This window comes from Parasteatoda tepidariorum, chromosome 1 (genome assembly GCF_043381705.1).
Source record: "Parasteatoda tepidariorum isolate YZ-2023 chromosome 1, CAS_Ptep_4.0, whole genome shotgun sequence".
NCBI classification, from domain to species: Eukaryota; Metazoa; Arthropoda; class Arachnida; order Araneae; family Theridiidae; genus Parasteatoda; species Parasteatoda tepidariorum.
The window spans coordinates 61,452,152-61,468,240 of NC_092204.1; the positions used below are offsets into that span (position 1 = coordinate 61,452,152).

General features: G+C 25.8%; 1 protein-coding gene across 1 annotated transcript; it reads right to left on the reverse strand.

The window, feature by feature from the left end:
• Positions 1-1,034: 1,034 nt before the first annotated feature.
• LOC107452641 (histone-lysine N-methyltransferase PRDM9-like) lies at positions 1,035-15,695 on the reverse strand. Its single transcript, XM_043039284.2, has 9 exons — positions 15,508-15,695; positions 13,512-13,592; positions 12,508-12,563; positions 9,763-9,901; positions 7,954-8,043; positions 6,771-6,847; positions 3,724-3,918; positions 3,384-3,636; positions 1,035-1,777 (listed from the first exon to the last, which is right to left on the reverse strand). Exons 1-9 carry the CDS (start codon positions 15,614-15,616, stop codon positions 1,203-1,205), a joined length of 1,575 nt encoding a protein of 524 aa, XP_042895218.1. The 5' UTR covers positions 15,617-15,695; the 3' UTR covers positions 1,035-1,202.
• Between the last annotated feature and the right edge of the window lie 394 nt (positions 15,696-16,089).

Genomic DNA, 16,089 nt, shown 5'->3' on the forward strand with positions numbered 1-16,089 from the left:
GTATTGTATACACAAAGCAAGTATTGTACTGTAGTGTGTGTACAATATATATATATATATATANTATCTTTATATATATATATATAAACTTTACACCCGGAAATAACACGTATACCAGAAATAGAGTACAAAACTTTACCCAATCATTTTGAATCGAACTTGAAAAAAGGGGTTATTAGTCAGATTTTTAAATATTTAATAAGATAAGAAATCAAAAGATGCATTTAAAGGAAATGAACACAAATTTATAATTTTGAAGTAAAGCGAGGCAACGAAATTTTTAAGTGAACTTTAAATCCTATTTTTTTGGCTGTGGTAAGATTTTGTTTTCTTTTTGTGATTCACCATATTTTGCTATTTTAGAATGAGTAATTTTCAAATAAAAAAATATATTAAATTTCAAAACATAATTATAATGTAGTTTTGAAGCTTTCAAAATACATCTCTTTTCACGTTTAATTCCATAACAGCTTTGTTATTCACTGCTATAAACAAACAATATAAGCTTTGTAAACAATATTTCAATTATACCTTCGAGTCAAAACTTGTTTAATAATATTTATGTAAATCTTCAGTAATTAAAATGACTATATTCACGTTAAAATCATAAGATTTAATTTGCTTTATAATATTCGAAACAACATGCGTGGAATTTAATTATTAAATATACAAAGCATATATTCATGTTTCATTCAGCTCCATTTTTCACTTTTTTATCTCTATAATATTAATCCAATATGTAATAGAATGCATATTTTATTTTAAAAACATCTTTTTGGGGGCAGTTAATTAAATACTACGACAAACATATTAATCATAGCTATCATAACTCCAAGCATTAAACTCATTTAAAATTATTCGATAATAGCTATAGTAAAGCAAACTCTGCATACTAAAATAATTTATTAATAAATAAACATGAGAAACATATTTAATATAAAAAGATAACATATTATTGTGTTAACATATTATTGTGTTTTTTGCAAAATGAAATTGATATCAAACACTCTTTAAAGCAGTTCCATTTAATGAAATTAAAATGAAAAAAAACAAATCAACTGCTACATCAAAAAAATTACACATATCAAATAACAAAGGTTATTATAATCTATGCAAATAAAGTTTTTGCTTAATTTAAACCATTCTAAATTACAATGAATTGAATTAACTTAGCTCATTCCTCATTCTAGATAAAGAGACAGTCATTGTTTAAGTTCTTGCAAAAGTTCTTCAATGATTATTTCTAATTCTGTTTTATGTATCAAATTTGCGTGTTCGTTTAATATTTGTTCGGACATAAAACCCCTGAAGCATATTGGACACATATGCGAAAAATTGAGATTGTGTTTTAAAGAGATGTGCCTCTCCAAATGGGAGGATACCCTAAAAGCATCCTTACAATCAGAGCATTTAAATGGTTTCTCATTTTGTGGAATTTTTACATTGCTAAAAATATTGCTACTGATATTGTCGTTGCTAGTACGAGTATGCACGCATAGATAACCTCGTCTTTCTTCAATCTCACCTTCTATTTGGCATTTGATTTTTTGTGATACTTTTCTGTTATTTTTAAATCTCGATATTTGATTCTTTTTTATTCCAGGAGAAAGTTCAGAGTTATTAACAAGTTCTGATTTTCGTTGAGAAGGAATTCGTGTTGGAATGTCTTCAAAGCAATCATTTGAAAGTTTCGTATTTGGGGACACATCCAAAGTGCTCAAAGACTTAAAGAATTTTTGCCGTGTATTGTACCTGTGCCCATTGAATGATTCAGCATCTAAACAGAATAAAATGTTTTCTTACTGTCATGAATAAATAATATTTGTATATAAAAAAACACTAGCCTTTTCTTTAATTGAATTGAATTCAACATTGATTATTACGTATTAGCATGTGATTCCCTCTGCAAAAAAATAAACAACAGTTTTTCTTGTCACTAAAACTGGTCTGTTTAAGACAAAAATATTTCTTTAAAGAACAATCATCTATTCCATAGTTTAGAAAATTTCAGACTACACCTTAGAATTAGTTACCAAACTTTTTTTAATAAAACTATTTCGAGCTACATATTTTAATGGTTACAAAAATAACAACAATAATGATTTTGTCTTTTGAAATATTATCAAAGATATCTCAATGGGAGCAACTAGACGCAATGCGACTTTCAGGTTCCGACTAGCATAATTAAAGCTGAATTTTTACTATCTAAGACTATATTTTTACTGATGCATTTTTCATCATTTATGTAAAAGAGGTATCATTTAAATGTTTCAAAATACTGAAGTAAATAAATTTTAGGAACAGTCAAATAATGATTTAAAAGCAGTTCATAATGTTTCTTTTATCCTTCCGTAGCATTTATAAGAAGTATACAGTAAGAATGTTCCCAAATACTGTGATTTAGGTAACGAAACTTTTATAATTATAAGGAAATATTTCAAATATGCTTTATAAAAAATGGCTAATACTGAACAAATCCATACGTTATAATTTTTTCCAGGAAATACTTTAATATTTTTCATTTCGATCTTAGATATATGTTATTAATAAAAAAAAAGAATTTTATTCAAACTCCTAATATTAGACTAATAGTATAATAATGACATAGTGTATACAATAATATTATAATAATCACATTTTTTAAAATCTACTAAAACCACGTGAATATCTATAAATAAGACAACTGTTATACTAAAATTACTTTTTCGCAGTTCATTTTTATACATTCACAATTCGATAAAATAACCACTAATAAACAAAAAATATTTATCTCTCTGTTATTGTTTCCTAAGTATTTAAAAACAACATTTGCTTTCTGAAACTTTGAAAGATATTTAATTGCTTAAAAACTCACTACTAATTAATTACTTATTTAAAAACTTACTAATTCGCTACCTAGTTGAAAAAAATGTACATCTATTAAATTTTAAAACTAGCTATTTTAAAAAAAGGTAAAGAAATTTTTATTTGACAGAAATTATTACAAACCTTAAAATGAACATTCATACATAATTGAACTGATTGGCTGAAATGAATTCTATCCTTAAACTAAACATTCTTCATATAATTGGACTGATTGGCTGAAATGATTACTAACCTTAACCTAAACATTCATCAAATAGTTGGACCGTATGTTCCAAGGCTAAAGTCTCAATACTTTAAAACTGTCAACACGATAAAAAATCTAGAGTTTTACATTATACAGTAATGGTGAATATTACTGTAAAAATTATAATTCATCAAATTTTTGTCCCTTAACATGTTTCGGTAAAAATGGATTTTTCCGTTATTTGATTCGGAATTTTAAACAATATGTTTGATTTAATTTTATAGGTTTAATTCTTCATGGAAACTTGAGTAAATTATAATTAATTTCACTATACCTGTAGGCTTGTTTTTGAACACTGGCTCTTTAATGAAACCGAGATCTTCACCGTACTCATCCCCGTACCACACGAGTAACTCTGAAGACGGAAGTATTGGCTTGTACGTTTTATAAAATATTTTCTTCTCAAATTGAAATGCAAACAAATTTTGCCTCTCTTCACGATCTGCACAATTCACAAAACGAAGCCAGTTGGCGACATCTTTTTCTACAGCTTCAACATAATGGTGCACTTTCTTTCCATTCCATATCTGAAAGAAGATTAGTTAACTTACTGAACTCTTAAAAGCAAAGTGTATTATTCATTCTAGCCATTTAATTTTATCATAAGTGAATACCTTCCAAGCATATCCGCTTTTTTCAGCTTCTTTGTGATCTTTAAGAATACTGCCTTTGTAAGGTCCAAAAACTAATCCTTTTGGAAGAAACACTTCTGTCCATACCCCGAAGCCTGCATCTGGCATGCTCGATTTCCCAATCGACAAAATAGCCGGAAGAGTTTTTATTGCCCGATCTTGAGTCTTTTTAGGTATCTTTGTAAAGTAATTCAAATAATTACATTAAAAGGTAAAAGTCTAATATAATTATATATAACACAAAATAAATATATTAAAACTAACCGCTTTAAATAGATGAAAAACCAATTCACGAAGCAAATCTAAAATTTAAGTTAATGTTAATTGCAATATTTAATGTAATTACCGGTAGTCGCAAGATTAAAAATTTAATTAGTAATCTAATAATTTCATTATATTGTCCTCTATACTAATAATGATGTAATTAATTTTGATGTAATGTACAAATTGCATCGAAATGGTTTCAACGAAATAGTCTCTTAATTTACTGCAAACAAGAAAACATTTATGCCATTTAAGAATAATATAAATAATGTTCGGAAAATTTCAATTTAAATAATTTTATTGTTACATTAAGAATATTTAAATTTATTTCAGATTTCCAACAAAGGATAGTGTATACTTTTTTCTATGTAAATTAACCCAAAAAACAGCGAGAATAGAGCACAAATAAAAGTACAATGGGCGTAGTTTAGTTTCTGTTCTATAACGAAAAACATTCTTTTGACGTTTTGACACAGAGGAAAGATCTTGTTTATGGAACTGAAACTGAACTACGTCCATTGTACCTTTATTTTTGCTCTATTCTCGTAGTTTTTTGTTTTAGGCATTTCAGAGATATTTTATATAAGTATAGAGAGATTTATATTTTACATGAATATCTCTGAACTTTTTGAATATCATTATATAAATACTTCATAACAAATATTTTTTAATTTCATTTATTTCACAATTATTATGCTCTAAGTAACTTGAAAAAGCAAACAATTACGAAATTTGTTTTTTCGAAAATAGCTTCATGCAAAAAATAACTTTTAATAATTATTTATTATTTGATCTTAAAAAATCGTGAATAAAAAAAGGTCTAAAAATTTTTACATTATTTTTAAGAATGTAATTTAATATCACGAAACTAAAAATTTGAGTACAATCCACCGAATAGTTTCTGATTTGTCAAACTTTCAAAATTATATCGTATACAATACTTAAAATTTGCCTTTACAAGAATTATTCGACCAATTTTGTATTTTTTCATATAAAATTTTTAGTTACAATTATGTAAAACTTAACACCTACAATTCAAATTTTTTTGACTATTATTAAACAAAATAATGAAATATAACAAATAATTATTAAAAATTATTTTTTGCAAGAAATATTCCATGGACAAAAGAATTTTACAACTGTCTGCAGAAACTTTTCAACTTACTTAAAAGCTGATCGAGATGCCTTAAAATATGGAAAAAGAAAAATCAACATTAAAGGGGTTCCAAACTTTTGACTGCTCCTTTAATCAAACTATTAGGACAATATTTTTCAGATTGCTGCTACCCCCATATCCTCATATCTTTGACGTAAGAAATTTAAATCCATGCAGGAAAAAATATGTTTCGTTTGAGAAAGTACTCTTTTGGATCTAATTTCCAGAAATTGAAATATAGTCTGCTCTTGCTAATTAGCATATATAAGGTGAGACACACGAATCAATAAGACAAAGTCCTAGAACATGAAAATCCAATCATTAAAACAAAAGTTATTCTGGGTGCTTCTCTTTCTTATGCTATATATATATTCAAAACTGAACTATTAGGACAATATTTCAATTTGCTTCAAAACTGAAAAGTTTTGAAACAAATTATAGATTAGCAAACTATAGATTAGCAAATGCATATTACGAAAGTAATAGGCATTTACTGTTCAATGAAAAAGAGCTACTTAAATATTAAGCATTTAGTTTGTATTGTTTGCATTTGTATTTGTTTGAATGAAACTTCTTATTAATTGTGTAAATCAATCTTCAAACTAAAGAAAATAACAACATTTTCGTACAATCAAAAATAATTTATTCATTAACCAGTCCCTAATATAAACATCACTTAGGGTCCCAGACTTCAGTTTTACCCTGGGTATAATGAAAGCCGTGTTGTTTTGAACATTTTTGGTGGCCTTTGTCACCCTATATGAGAAAAATAACAATAAATCTAACAATATAGAAAGAAATTAAAATTTAAATATAATCAGCGAAGAAAACCACGATACTATTTTGAGACGTGATGGCTCAAGTGATAGAGCATTCGCCTTCAAATGAGGTGAACCGGGTTCGAATCCCAGGGATGGCTGGTCGATGCAAATTCCGCATCCGGCTTGCGCCGACCACAAGGCTGACGTAAAATATCCTCAATGGAAGACGGATCACGGGTAAGAGTCCCCTTGTTATTTGGCCAATCTTGGAAGGTTTTTGTTTTGTTCCTCCCCATGTAACTCAAATGCGGGTTAGTTCCATCAAAAAGTCCTCCACGAAGGCTAATTTCTACTAAAACTTGATCCAGGAGTTCCCTTGTCTTCTGGATTGGATTTTAAATTACAAGGCTACGGAGCTGAACATCAATAAACGTAAACTCAAAATCGGGCTGACTGTTCAATTCACTGTACCATTTTAGATTATTTTTAAGTTTGTTCACTTATTTATTCGCAAAGAGTGCAGTTCAAAAATATTAGTTTTGTGATAAATGTTATTAAAACTCATGAAGAAATTATCTTAAATATAAGTGAAGTTTTATAAACTCGCATTAAAAACTCGCATAACAATAATGTATGTAATCAAAATTTCACTACTAATGACACAAAAATTAACTATCAAATTCAAAACTATGTTGCTAAAAGCAGCATCCAAAATTTACTCAGAAAAAGTTACCTTACTTCACCCAGTGATACAAGAAATCTGAGATGTATTGAACATTTATTATGAATAATATAGTAGTACTATCATTTGATAATGCTTAAACAAAAATTATGTAAATATCATTTACTTTCTTATCACAAATCCACAGCATGGGCCCATGAATGGGACATATTCCTTCATAATCTTTATCACAATCATCACAATCTTACCAAGAAAATAAAAAATATCATTAAAAAGCGTAAGGAAATTTTTAATTTTGCATCCGACATTATAAAATTTTTTTAAAGGCAAAAACATTAAAATTTAAAAAATTAACAAGAACAAAATTTTAATTTTAAAATATTGATGTTTTCCTAACATTAACTTCATTTTTTTTTACTTTTTTAATAATTTTTTTTTCTTTTTTTTCTGCATTCTATTATAAATGTTGAAAAATTAATTGAATTAGAAAAATAAGTTAATTCTTTCAAAAATTTACATTCTTGTTTATAAAAGAAAATTTTCTGAAACGATAAAGTAAATAGCAATGCAATTCAAGTTTAATAAAATATTGAAGAAAAGTAAAATACAACAGAAAACTGAATAAGAGGAATTTCTTAATAGCTTTCCTAAAACCAAAATATGTTAAGACTAAAGAACCTACTACAAAATATGACGCTAAGCCATTATACACCATTTGTCAGGCTTCATAAAAATTTACTTAGTAACCGCAAAACTTATTTAAATTAACAAAAAAATATATCACTTAACATTATTTATAAAAAAACATGTATAAATACTGAGTCTAAACAAATTCATGAAATTCATTCTAAAAAAATATAATTTATCCTATAAAAGTAGCATTTATTGACAATTTTATGATAAACTTGAGATAAAGCAATTTCTGGGATTATCTGAACTTTTTAAAAATTAATAAGAATATTGATCACTCTTTATAGAGTTACTTCATTATTTCAATGAATGCATTTTCAATAACTTATTTTATTACCTTTCATTATACATCATTTTAATTATTTTTACACAAAAGTTGAATTTTAATCTATTTTAAATCATACAAATGAAAAGTAGAAAATCAGATTTTTAACTTATTTTAAATAAAAATATAATTGTGTTAGATATTTTAAAACATTTAGTTATGCATTTTGACTAAAAAAACGTAATATTTTTTCATAAAAGTGCTAAAACAAAAAATAAAATCTTGAAACCTTTTAAAGAATGAATGCTCTGATTTAATATATTTTTTAAAAAAATACATAATTTAACAAGTGCTAATTAATTAAATTTTAATAAAATTTAATAAAAACAATTACGCAATAGGTCATCTTCACTTGCGACATAATCCTCATCGTAACGTTTCCTCTTAAGATTTCTCTCTGGATATTTTTTTTGTTCCAAATTCCCTAAATAAATAGATTTGAAAAACATATTATTGCGTGCTAAGAAAACAAGCATTTAGTAATGTTACTTGAGAAAAGCAAAAAATAATGAAAGCTTTGGAAAATAATTAGTTAAAACCAAATATTAAATTACAAATAAAAATATATGAAATCAAACTGCTTCTTATATACAACAAGATTTTAATAATCGTTACAATAAAAATATATAAATAATAAAAATTGTAATTAATATTCAGGCCTTAAACTTCATCAGCTTTATTGAGATACACCGTAAAAATGACTGTAAATCCTACAAAAAAAAATACTTAAAAATACTTGATTCAAGATAAAAACTGATTTTTTCGTTTTTAATCGTTTCCTGCGCTTTGTAAAAAAACTCCAGTTTCTTTTTTTTTTAATTTTTTTTGTTTTACGTATTTTTTTTCCTATATTTATACCTAAACCATAAACGCATTAAAACTGTCAAATCAAATTCTAGTTTTTGCTATGTGATTTTACTTATCGTAACATAACTTTATATTTTTAAATCCTTTCACGATTATTTTCGAAACTTTCTTTTACTTTTCAGAAATTATTTTGCTGTTCTGAACATCGTATAAGTAAAATTGAGATTCGTGTTGAGATTCACATAATGATTCACATAAGATTCAAATTGATACTGTATCTGATTATTTTTTGTCTTTAAATATTATTTTTCAGTAAATTAAATTGCCAGACATTTTAATAAGGGCGTGAAACTATAGTTTTAAACTTTGTCACACTTAAATATGAGTTCAATAAGTAAGACTTTAAGATAAAGACAGTTTAAGACATCTCCTCATAACCAAAAATTAGAGCTGTCATGACTCAGGAGATGGCGCTCTCACCTCCGTTTTGGTAAAAAATAAAAATAAAAATAAAAAAGGAAACAGTAGGTCCTTATCTGTTTAAAAAACAGGCGTCCGTTTTTAAATAGCAGTATAACATATAACAGTACAACTGTGATAAATGTTTTTATACAGGTACTTCAACTGACAGGGTTTTTTTTCTGGAAACTTAACAGATTTTTTATCGTGTGCTTTAATACATTATGCAGAAAATTGTTTTTCTTTTTACTTAATAAAAATATTTTTACTTACAAATAAGTCGATATTTGCAAAATGTTTTTAACTATAAATTTTTGAATTTCAAAGCTATGTAATCTATATTATATAATCTATAAAATCTACTATATCTATATAATCTACAAAATCTACTATATCTGTATAATCAATACTTTTATACCATCAAATTATAAAAAGGAATAAAATTAAAAGTTCAAAAACAGCAAAAATAAAGATTCAGGGATATTAATTTTTTTACAATATATTTTATTCAATTTGGTCCGCTCCTGTGTATTTCTGGAAAATGTTATCTTTAGCTTTATTGCTCTGCAGCACAAGTACATCTTATATTCCTTTGAATACAGTTATAAAATAGTAACAAGCAGAATATATGTTGTTACAGCATATTAATTTACTAATTTAAACTTACAAGCACGTGATGACGAACATTTATTATTTTTAATAATTTTAAATAAAGCTTAGAATGATATGTAGTAAAAGTTGTGCTCAAATCGCTATTAAAATTTCTAATTAAAGCAGATCTTCCTTTTTTGCCACGTAAAATATGCTATGCAATTAAAATAATTTCAAAAACAGCTTACAAAAGATAATAAATGAAAATATAATTTGAAAAACCTACTATATTTTTCTCCAAAATCTTCTAGTTCAACATTTACTCCTTCTGATAATAACATGTTACTCAAGTTAATATCATGCTCATTAGCTTTGCATATAAGTCCTTTGATAGCTTGTTTCTTGTCCGTAAAATTTCTCCTTTTCTGCAAGATACATAAGAAACGAATTACAATTACATTATTAGTGTCACAATCATGAACGATTATTGATCAAAAATCCTATTATGTCCAAAAATTCCTTTTAAGGCTCATTTAATTTTAAAAATTATCTTAGATTCGGAAAAAATATTAAATGCGTGGTTAAAATTAATATATTCCGATCTGTCAAAATGTAAACAATGCTGTCCATATTAGTAAAACTAGAACCGTAGAGCTCAGTTACCTTATGGATATTTAAGCAAATTTATCGGAGTATTTATATTTAAAAAATAAACTAGTCTTGCTGCAAATTTTAATAGAAAAAATATGTGAAATTAGTGAGTGCGATTAACAAAATTAATTACAAAAATATTTAATCGTTGAGCAACATAAAAATTTATCAAGCATATTGGTTTAAGGTCTGGTTTCTTAGGACAAGCGCCTTATCTGAGCGTCAGCGGGACGTCAACGTCCCGCTGACGCCAACAAAATACTGGTTTGTTNATTGATCAAAAATCCTATTATGTCCAAAAATTCCTTTTAAGGCTCATTTAATTTTAAAAATTATCTTAGATTCGTAAAAAATATTAAATGCGTGGTTAAAATTAATATATTCCGATCTGTCAAAATGTAAGCAATGCTGTCCATATTAGTAAAACTAGAACCGTAGAGCTCAGTTACCTCATGGATATTTAAGCAAATTTATCGGAGTATTTATATTTAAAAAATAAACTAGTCCTGCTGCAAATTTTAATAGAAAAAATATGAGAAATTAGTGAGTGCGATTAACAAAATTAATTACAAAAATATTTAATCGTTGAGCAGCATAAAAATTTATCAAGCATATTGGTTAAGACATAAAAAATGCAGGTACATTTGCCATTTTTTCAATACCTCTGTCACATTTTCGTATGAAAATATAACTATATTTAAGGTAAGTCTGGGAGAGATGACCATGCCTTCTTCAAAATGAAAAAGAAAGTTTTTAGAATAAAGATACAAGCAATCTCATACATGTAATCAACATGATTTAAGCAAAAATTAATGGTACATTGAAAACAGATATTATAAAATTGTTTAAATTTAAACTAACCAGTGGCCATCTTTCCTTAATATAATGGTGAGGTGGACATCCAATACAGTGAAAGAAAAGTGAATACAGAAAATAATATTTCATGTAGTTAACACTTACAATAAGCTATAAAAAGTGAATTTTATCTTGGACAATAAGTAAAAAGAATCTTAACAAAATCTAATGTACAGATTTAATCAATCACTTATGAAAAAATTCTCTCCCATTTTTGGCAAAGGTTTTCAAAGTTTGAACATATTTCATAGAGCAATTTCATGCACCTTACACACCTCATTCAGTCACCATTTTCAGTTGTGGTATTGCATACGTCTCCACAGATAACACTTTGATATTGATCAAATTCTAAATATGTAGCATCGGATAATATGTAAGGTTCTATCAAGCCGGGCTTATAGAGTTTTGTCGGAAAATATGTTAGTCTGTAGAATATAATTATAATATGTAGGGTTTATACGGTTCACAAAAAGTGTTAAAAAATGATTTCAATATTGAAAGCTTTCATCTAAAAAATAGGAAGCGAAAGCCATTTACGGACCAAAAGATTTCGTAACTAGAATTATTTATTTGGAGATAATAAGCGTGGTGATGAAGACTTATTTACTGAAATAATTCTTAATTTCTTGCTTTATATACCTATTTCTAATTTTTTAAGGATCCTACCTTGTAAAACATTTTGGATCAAATTACGGTATAAAGTATCGGAACTTTGAATGCATCATTCATAATTTATTTTTCCCGCAAAACCCCATTTAACAGTAGAGTCCATTTTTACCGTAGAATATTGTACCGTAATATTTATTTCATTAGCATGATTCAAAGATTTTTACTGTATTCATTACTGTAAAAATTACGATATATCAAATTTTTTGGTCCGTAACGCGTTTCGATAAAAATGAAGTTGATAGTAAAATAATCTGAAAAATAACTTGTTATGGCACCCTGAGTTCCGGAATTTTTCACCCTACTTTAATCCGGAATTTCTTACAGCGTGTGATCCTTGATAAGCCAATATACATTAATGAAAACTGATCATGTCTCCTCTTTTTATGTGGCTATTTCTTTCGAAGTTGATGATAAGATGGCCATGAAATTTATCGCATCCCTCAACTATATTCCTCTGCTTTCAACTCGGGATCAACAGTGATCGAACTATATACATGCTTCAAAAGGTCCAGCTAGTTGTAAAAAGTATAACCTACGCATTCAAAAACAACAGAATACTTAATTCACGAAAATTATCTGCACTCACATGCATTGCAGCAGTAGATAAAGGGTGTCCGAGAAAATCAGAAAACATTACTATCATCAGCTTAAGGCAGAAACGGAGCGATTTATCTGATGCGCAAATTATTCAAATGTGATGATACTTGAAATATTAGACAATAAAAAAAATTCATAAAGACATAGCCTGAAACAAGGTTTTGGTACTGTTATTAAACTGAATTTTTGTAAATACTAGGATTAAAACTAACTTTAAGAAAAGAAAAGTTAACTTAATGTTTTAACCTCCATAACTTACATAGTTCTTTAAGAATTGATCAATTATCAATTCAGGATATTTTTCACGAAGTAAATCTAAAACAAACAAAAAACTAATTAAACACTTCTTATGGTTACAAATTAAAAATTACAAAGCTCATTTATTAAGACCCTAGATTTTAAAACATAATTCTATGATCTACGAAAACAAAGAAAGCGAATTACTACGAAATCATTTTCCAAACTCGTTTAAACGACTTTTAATGGAAAATAGTTAAATAACTTCCTTAATAAGTCAAATCTCAAATATATCAAATTGAAACTTGATATAAGGGTCTGAATTTATTTCAATTTGATAATCGGGAAAATAAAAATTAATCATACTTAGCAAATCTATAAGTAAATACTCAGCAATCTATGAATTCATTTACTTTTTAATGAGCCTTGCTTCTTAATTTGGCTGCAACTATATGAGAAGAATAGTATTTTCTCTTAATCTAAGACTTAAAAGTTTGATTTTATTAGCTTTTTAATAGAAAGGAAGCTTTGGCATTCTAACATTTTATTTAATAATATACTTATAAATACTACACTTATATTTAATCATTTTTACGAATTTCCTGCGATTTAATGTAAATTTTATAAACAGACGTTTATAATTCGTGCTTATATTATAATATTACGTGCATTTTTATAATTTAAAAATATTTTTGAGTTAAATAATTATATATTATTTATTCTTATAAACATAAATAATTTTTAGATGTTGCGATAGTAATCTATAACGATTATGAGTATTTGTTTGAAACTAATACCACAGCCATAAATTGCAGTAAACTATAAAAAGTAAAAGAAGAAAAACCTAACATTATACTCTTTTAATCAGATATTTAAGAAAAGCAAAATGAAACATCTTATACAATTTTTTAAATTTCAAGAAAATCTCTACATTTAAAAAAAATAAATAGCAATAAAAACATCTTATAAGTTTATGCTTTCAATTTCTTATAACAATCACAATATAAATAAATGTTTAAAATGTACCTTCCAGGTTATCCAGTTTCGCCTGATCGCTATGTTTTTCGCAGCCAAACAGTCTTATCCTGGTGAAATTGAAGGCCGTGTCTAAGAAAATATTTTCGTATAATTATTAAAATTAAACTTTAGCAATTTTAAATAAACTATTAAAAGCACAAAAATAAATTATTACTTAGTCACCGTAACTATAAAAACAGTTCATTATGAAAATAAATCTTTCAGATTCTTATACCTAGTTATAATTTAATAGATTCCTATAGCTAACTTTAGGTATTACTAAGCCTTTTAAATTAATAAACAAATCAATAATTTAAAAAAATTATCAAATTTTAAATTCAATACTCAAAGAATTCTAAGAGACTAAACAAATCTTTAAAAAAACATTTTATGGCATGTTCTATAATTCAAAGTGATTTCAGTCTTCAAAGAAAATATTTTGGTAAGAACTAACAAGGTTAATGTACGTCTGAAAAATTTGCATTGAAACTAAATTAAGATTAAATTACAGAGCATGGTTGAAAACCTTGAATAATGTTGAAATTTGCTTATACTATTAATTCATTTACTTTCCTGTTCCCGTGGATTTGTGTCATAACTGTTAATCTATCCGCTCTTTAACTAAGAAATTGAGGCTTCAAATTCCTCCTTTGACATTTGATTTATAATTCTAGAAATCTGATCTAAAAAGATAGATAACTAGTGTGGATTTTAAGCAGTTTATAAAATATTGTTTTTTTAATTTAAATTGTTTCTTTTATAACATTTTAATTTTAAATATTAAAGAAAATTGATAGATGTCTTATTATTTTTATTAATTAAAATAAATATATTTTAAAAAACTGTAATTTAAATCGATTTAATTTACTAACTAATTTTTTTTTACTTTGCAGTATTTTTTTTGGTTTTAATTTATTCATGAAAATGTAAGCAAAATTACATCGTAGTTCTAGTAAAAAAAATATTTATTATCAACAAAATTTTAATAATCCATGATATAATCTTCTCTTAATAGAATAAATATTTCTTTTTAATTTATTCCTTCTTTCTAGCTTTCGAACAAGAATTATAAATTAGTTTTTATTTATATTTTCAAAATTAAATTTACTAAATATGTATGGAATAAATCACACAAAATAGTTATCAAACTTTTTAGATCAAAAATGTAGAAACATCTTACTTACAAAAAATATTTATGCTGCATAACGAAAAAAAAAACAAATTCCAACATTCGCGTTCTATTCCATGATTAACATTTTGGTTTTTTTAATTATTTTCAAATTATATCCCATAGAAGTTTTTTCCTTTTAATTTTGTAAACGTTTTCAAATTTATATATTTGAATATACATCTAACGGTAAAGTTTTAAAAGCAACAGTAAAAGTATTTTTACATAAATAATCTGTCTTAAAATAAAATTACGAAAATCATCACATGTCATATGTCCCTCAAAATATAAATTTATGCTAAGTATAAGCATTTAGCGCTTTCATTATCAGGAATGAAACTTGCATCGATTGTTTTAAAATTAAATATAGTAAAAAAATATATTTTAAAAAAAATTAAAAAAACAAAAAGCTAATAAGAAACGCTGAATACAATTTATGATATTGTATAACAAACGCTGAAAAACAAACACTAATAACAATTTATTGACAATCTTAATAAACATTCTAATATAATTTTTAAAACATGTTGTTAATCGCATTTTTTTTAAACTATATGTCTTTTTTTTCATTACTTGGTTGACAGCATTCGGTATTTTTAAAAGATTTTTTTCTATAGTACTGCATTATTGTTCTTTACCATCAACTTTTATTAAGAAAAGCACATATTTTAATAGTAAAAAAAATTCTTTTAATAGAGAAAATGAACTACATTAAGCAAGACATTTTATATTTTTCTAGTCAAACTAGGATATTTAAATTTTTCTTTGTGCTGGGATATTTCAAGTTTTTATTTTATTAGCTACATTCTAAAGAAACGACAATTGCATCCAACTTACCAAGAGATTTTGCAATATTACTCTGTAAGAAATGATTAAATTTCTGTTGATTCGGTCTGTAATTCTGTCTAAAATTCTTTGCTTTTTTAGCAATTTTATTTTTAGACATCGTTATTAAATGTTGACTTAAACTTATTTGCTCATGTAAATGAGGAACACTATCTTAATAAATAAAAAGAATTTAAAGATCAAAAATATCTGTATTTTTTATCTGTAAATTTCTTCCAAAAATTTATTTGTTGCCAGAAAAAATCTATGAAAATAGTCAAAAAAATATTACTAAAAATAATTATCGCTTGCTTTGTTTAAAAAAATGTAGAAGTTGACTGTTCTACTATCGATTTATATTTTAAATCAATAAATACAGTGCAAACGATTTATAACGAACTTATATCAGTGGATAATATCTTAAAGAAGTAATAATGACAGTATTAAGTAAAAAAATGGTCACTCTTGTTTTTAAAATTTAAAGATTGCGTTTGAATTTTAAATGAATAATGCAGAATGTAACAACTTTCACTAGGTAATGTAAATTGTTTTCCACTTTTTCAAGGAATATAATTTACGAGTTTTGTTAGTTTA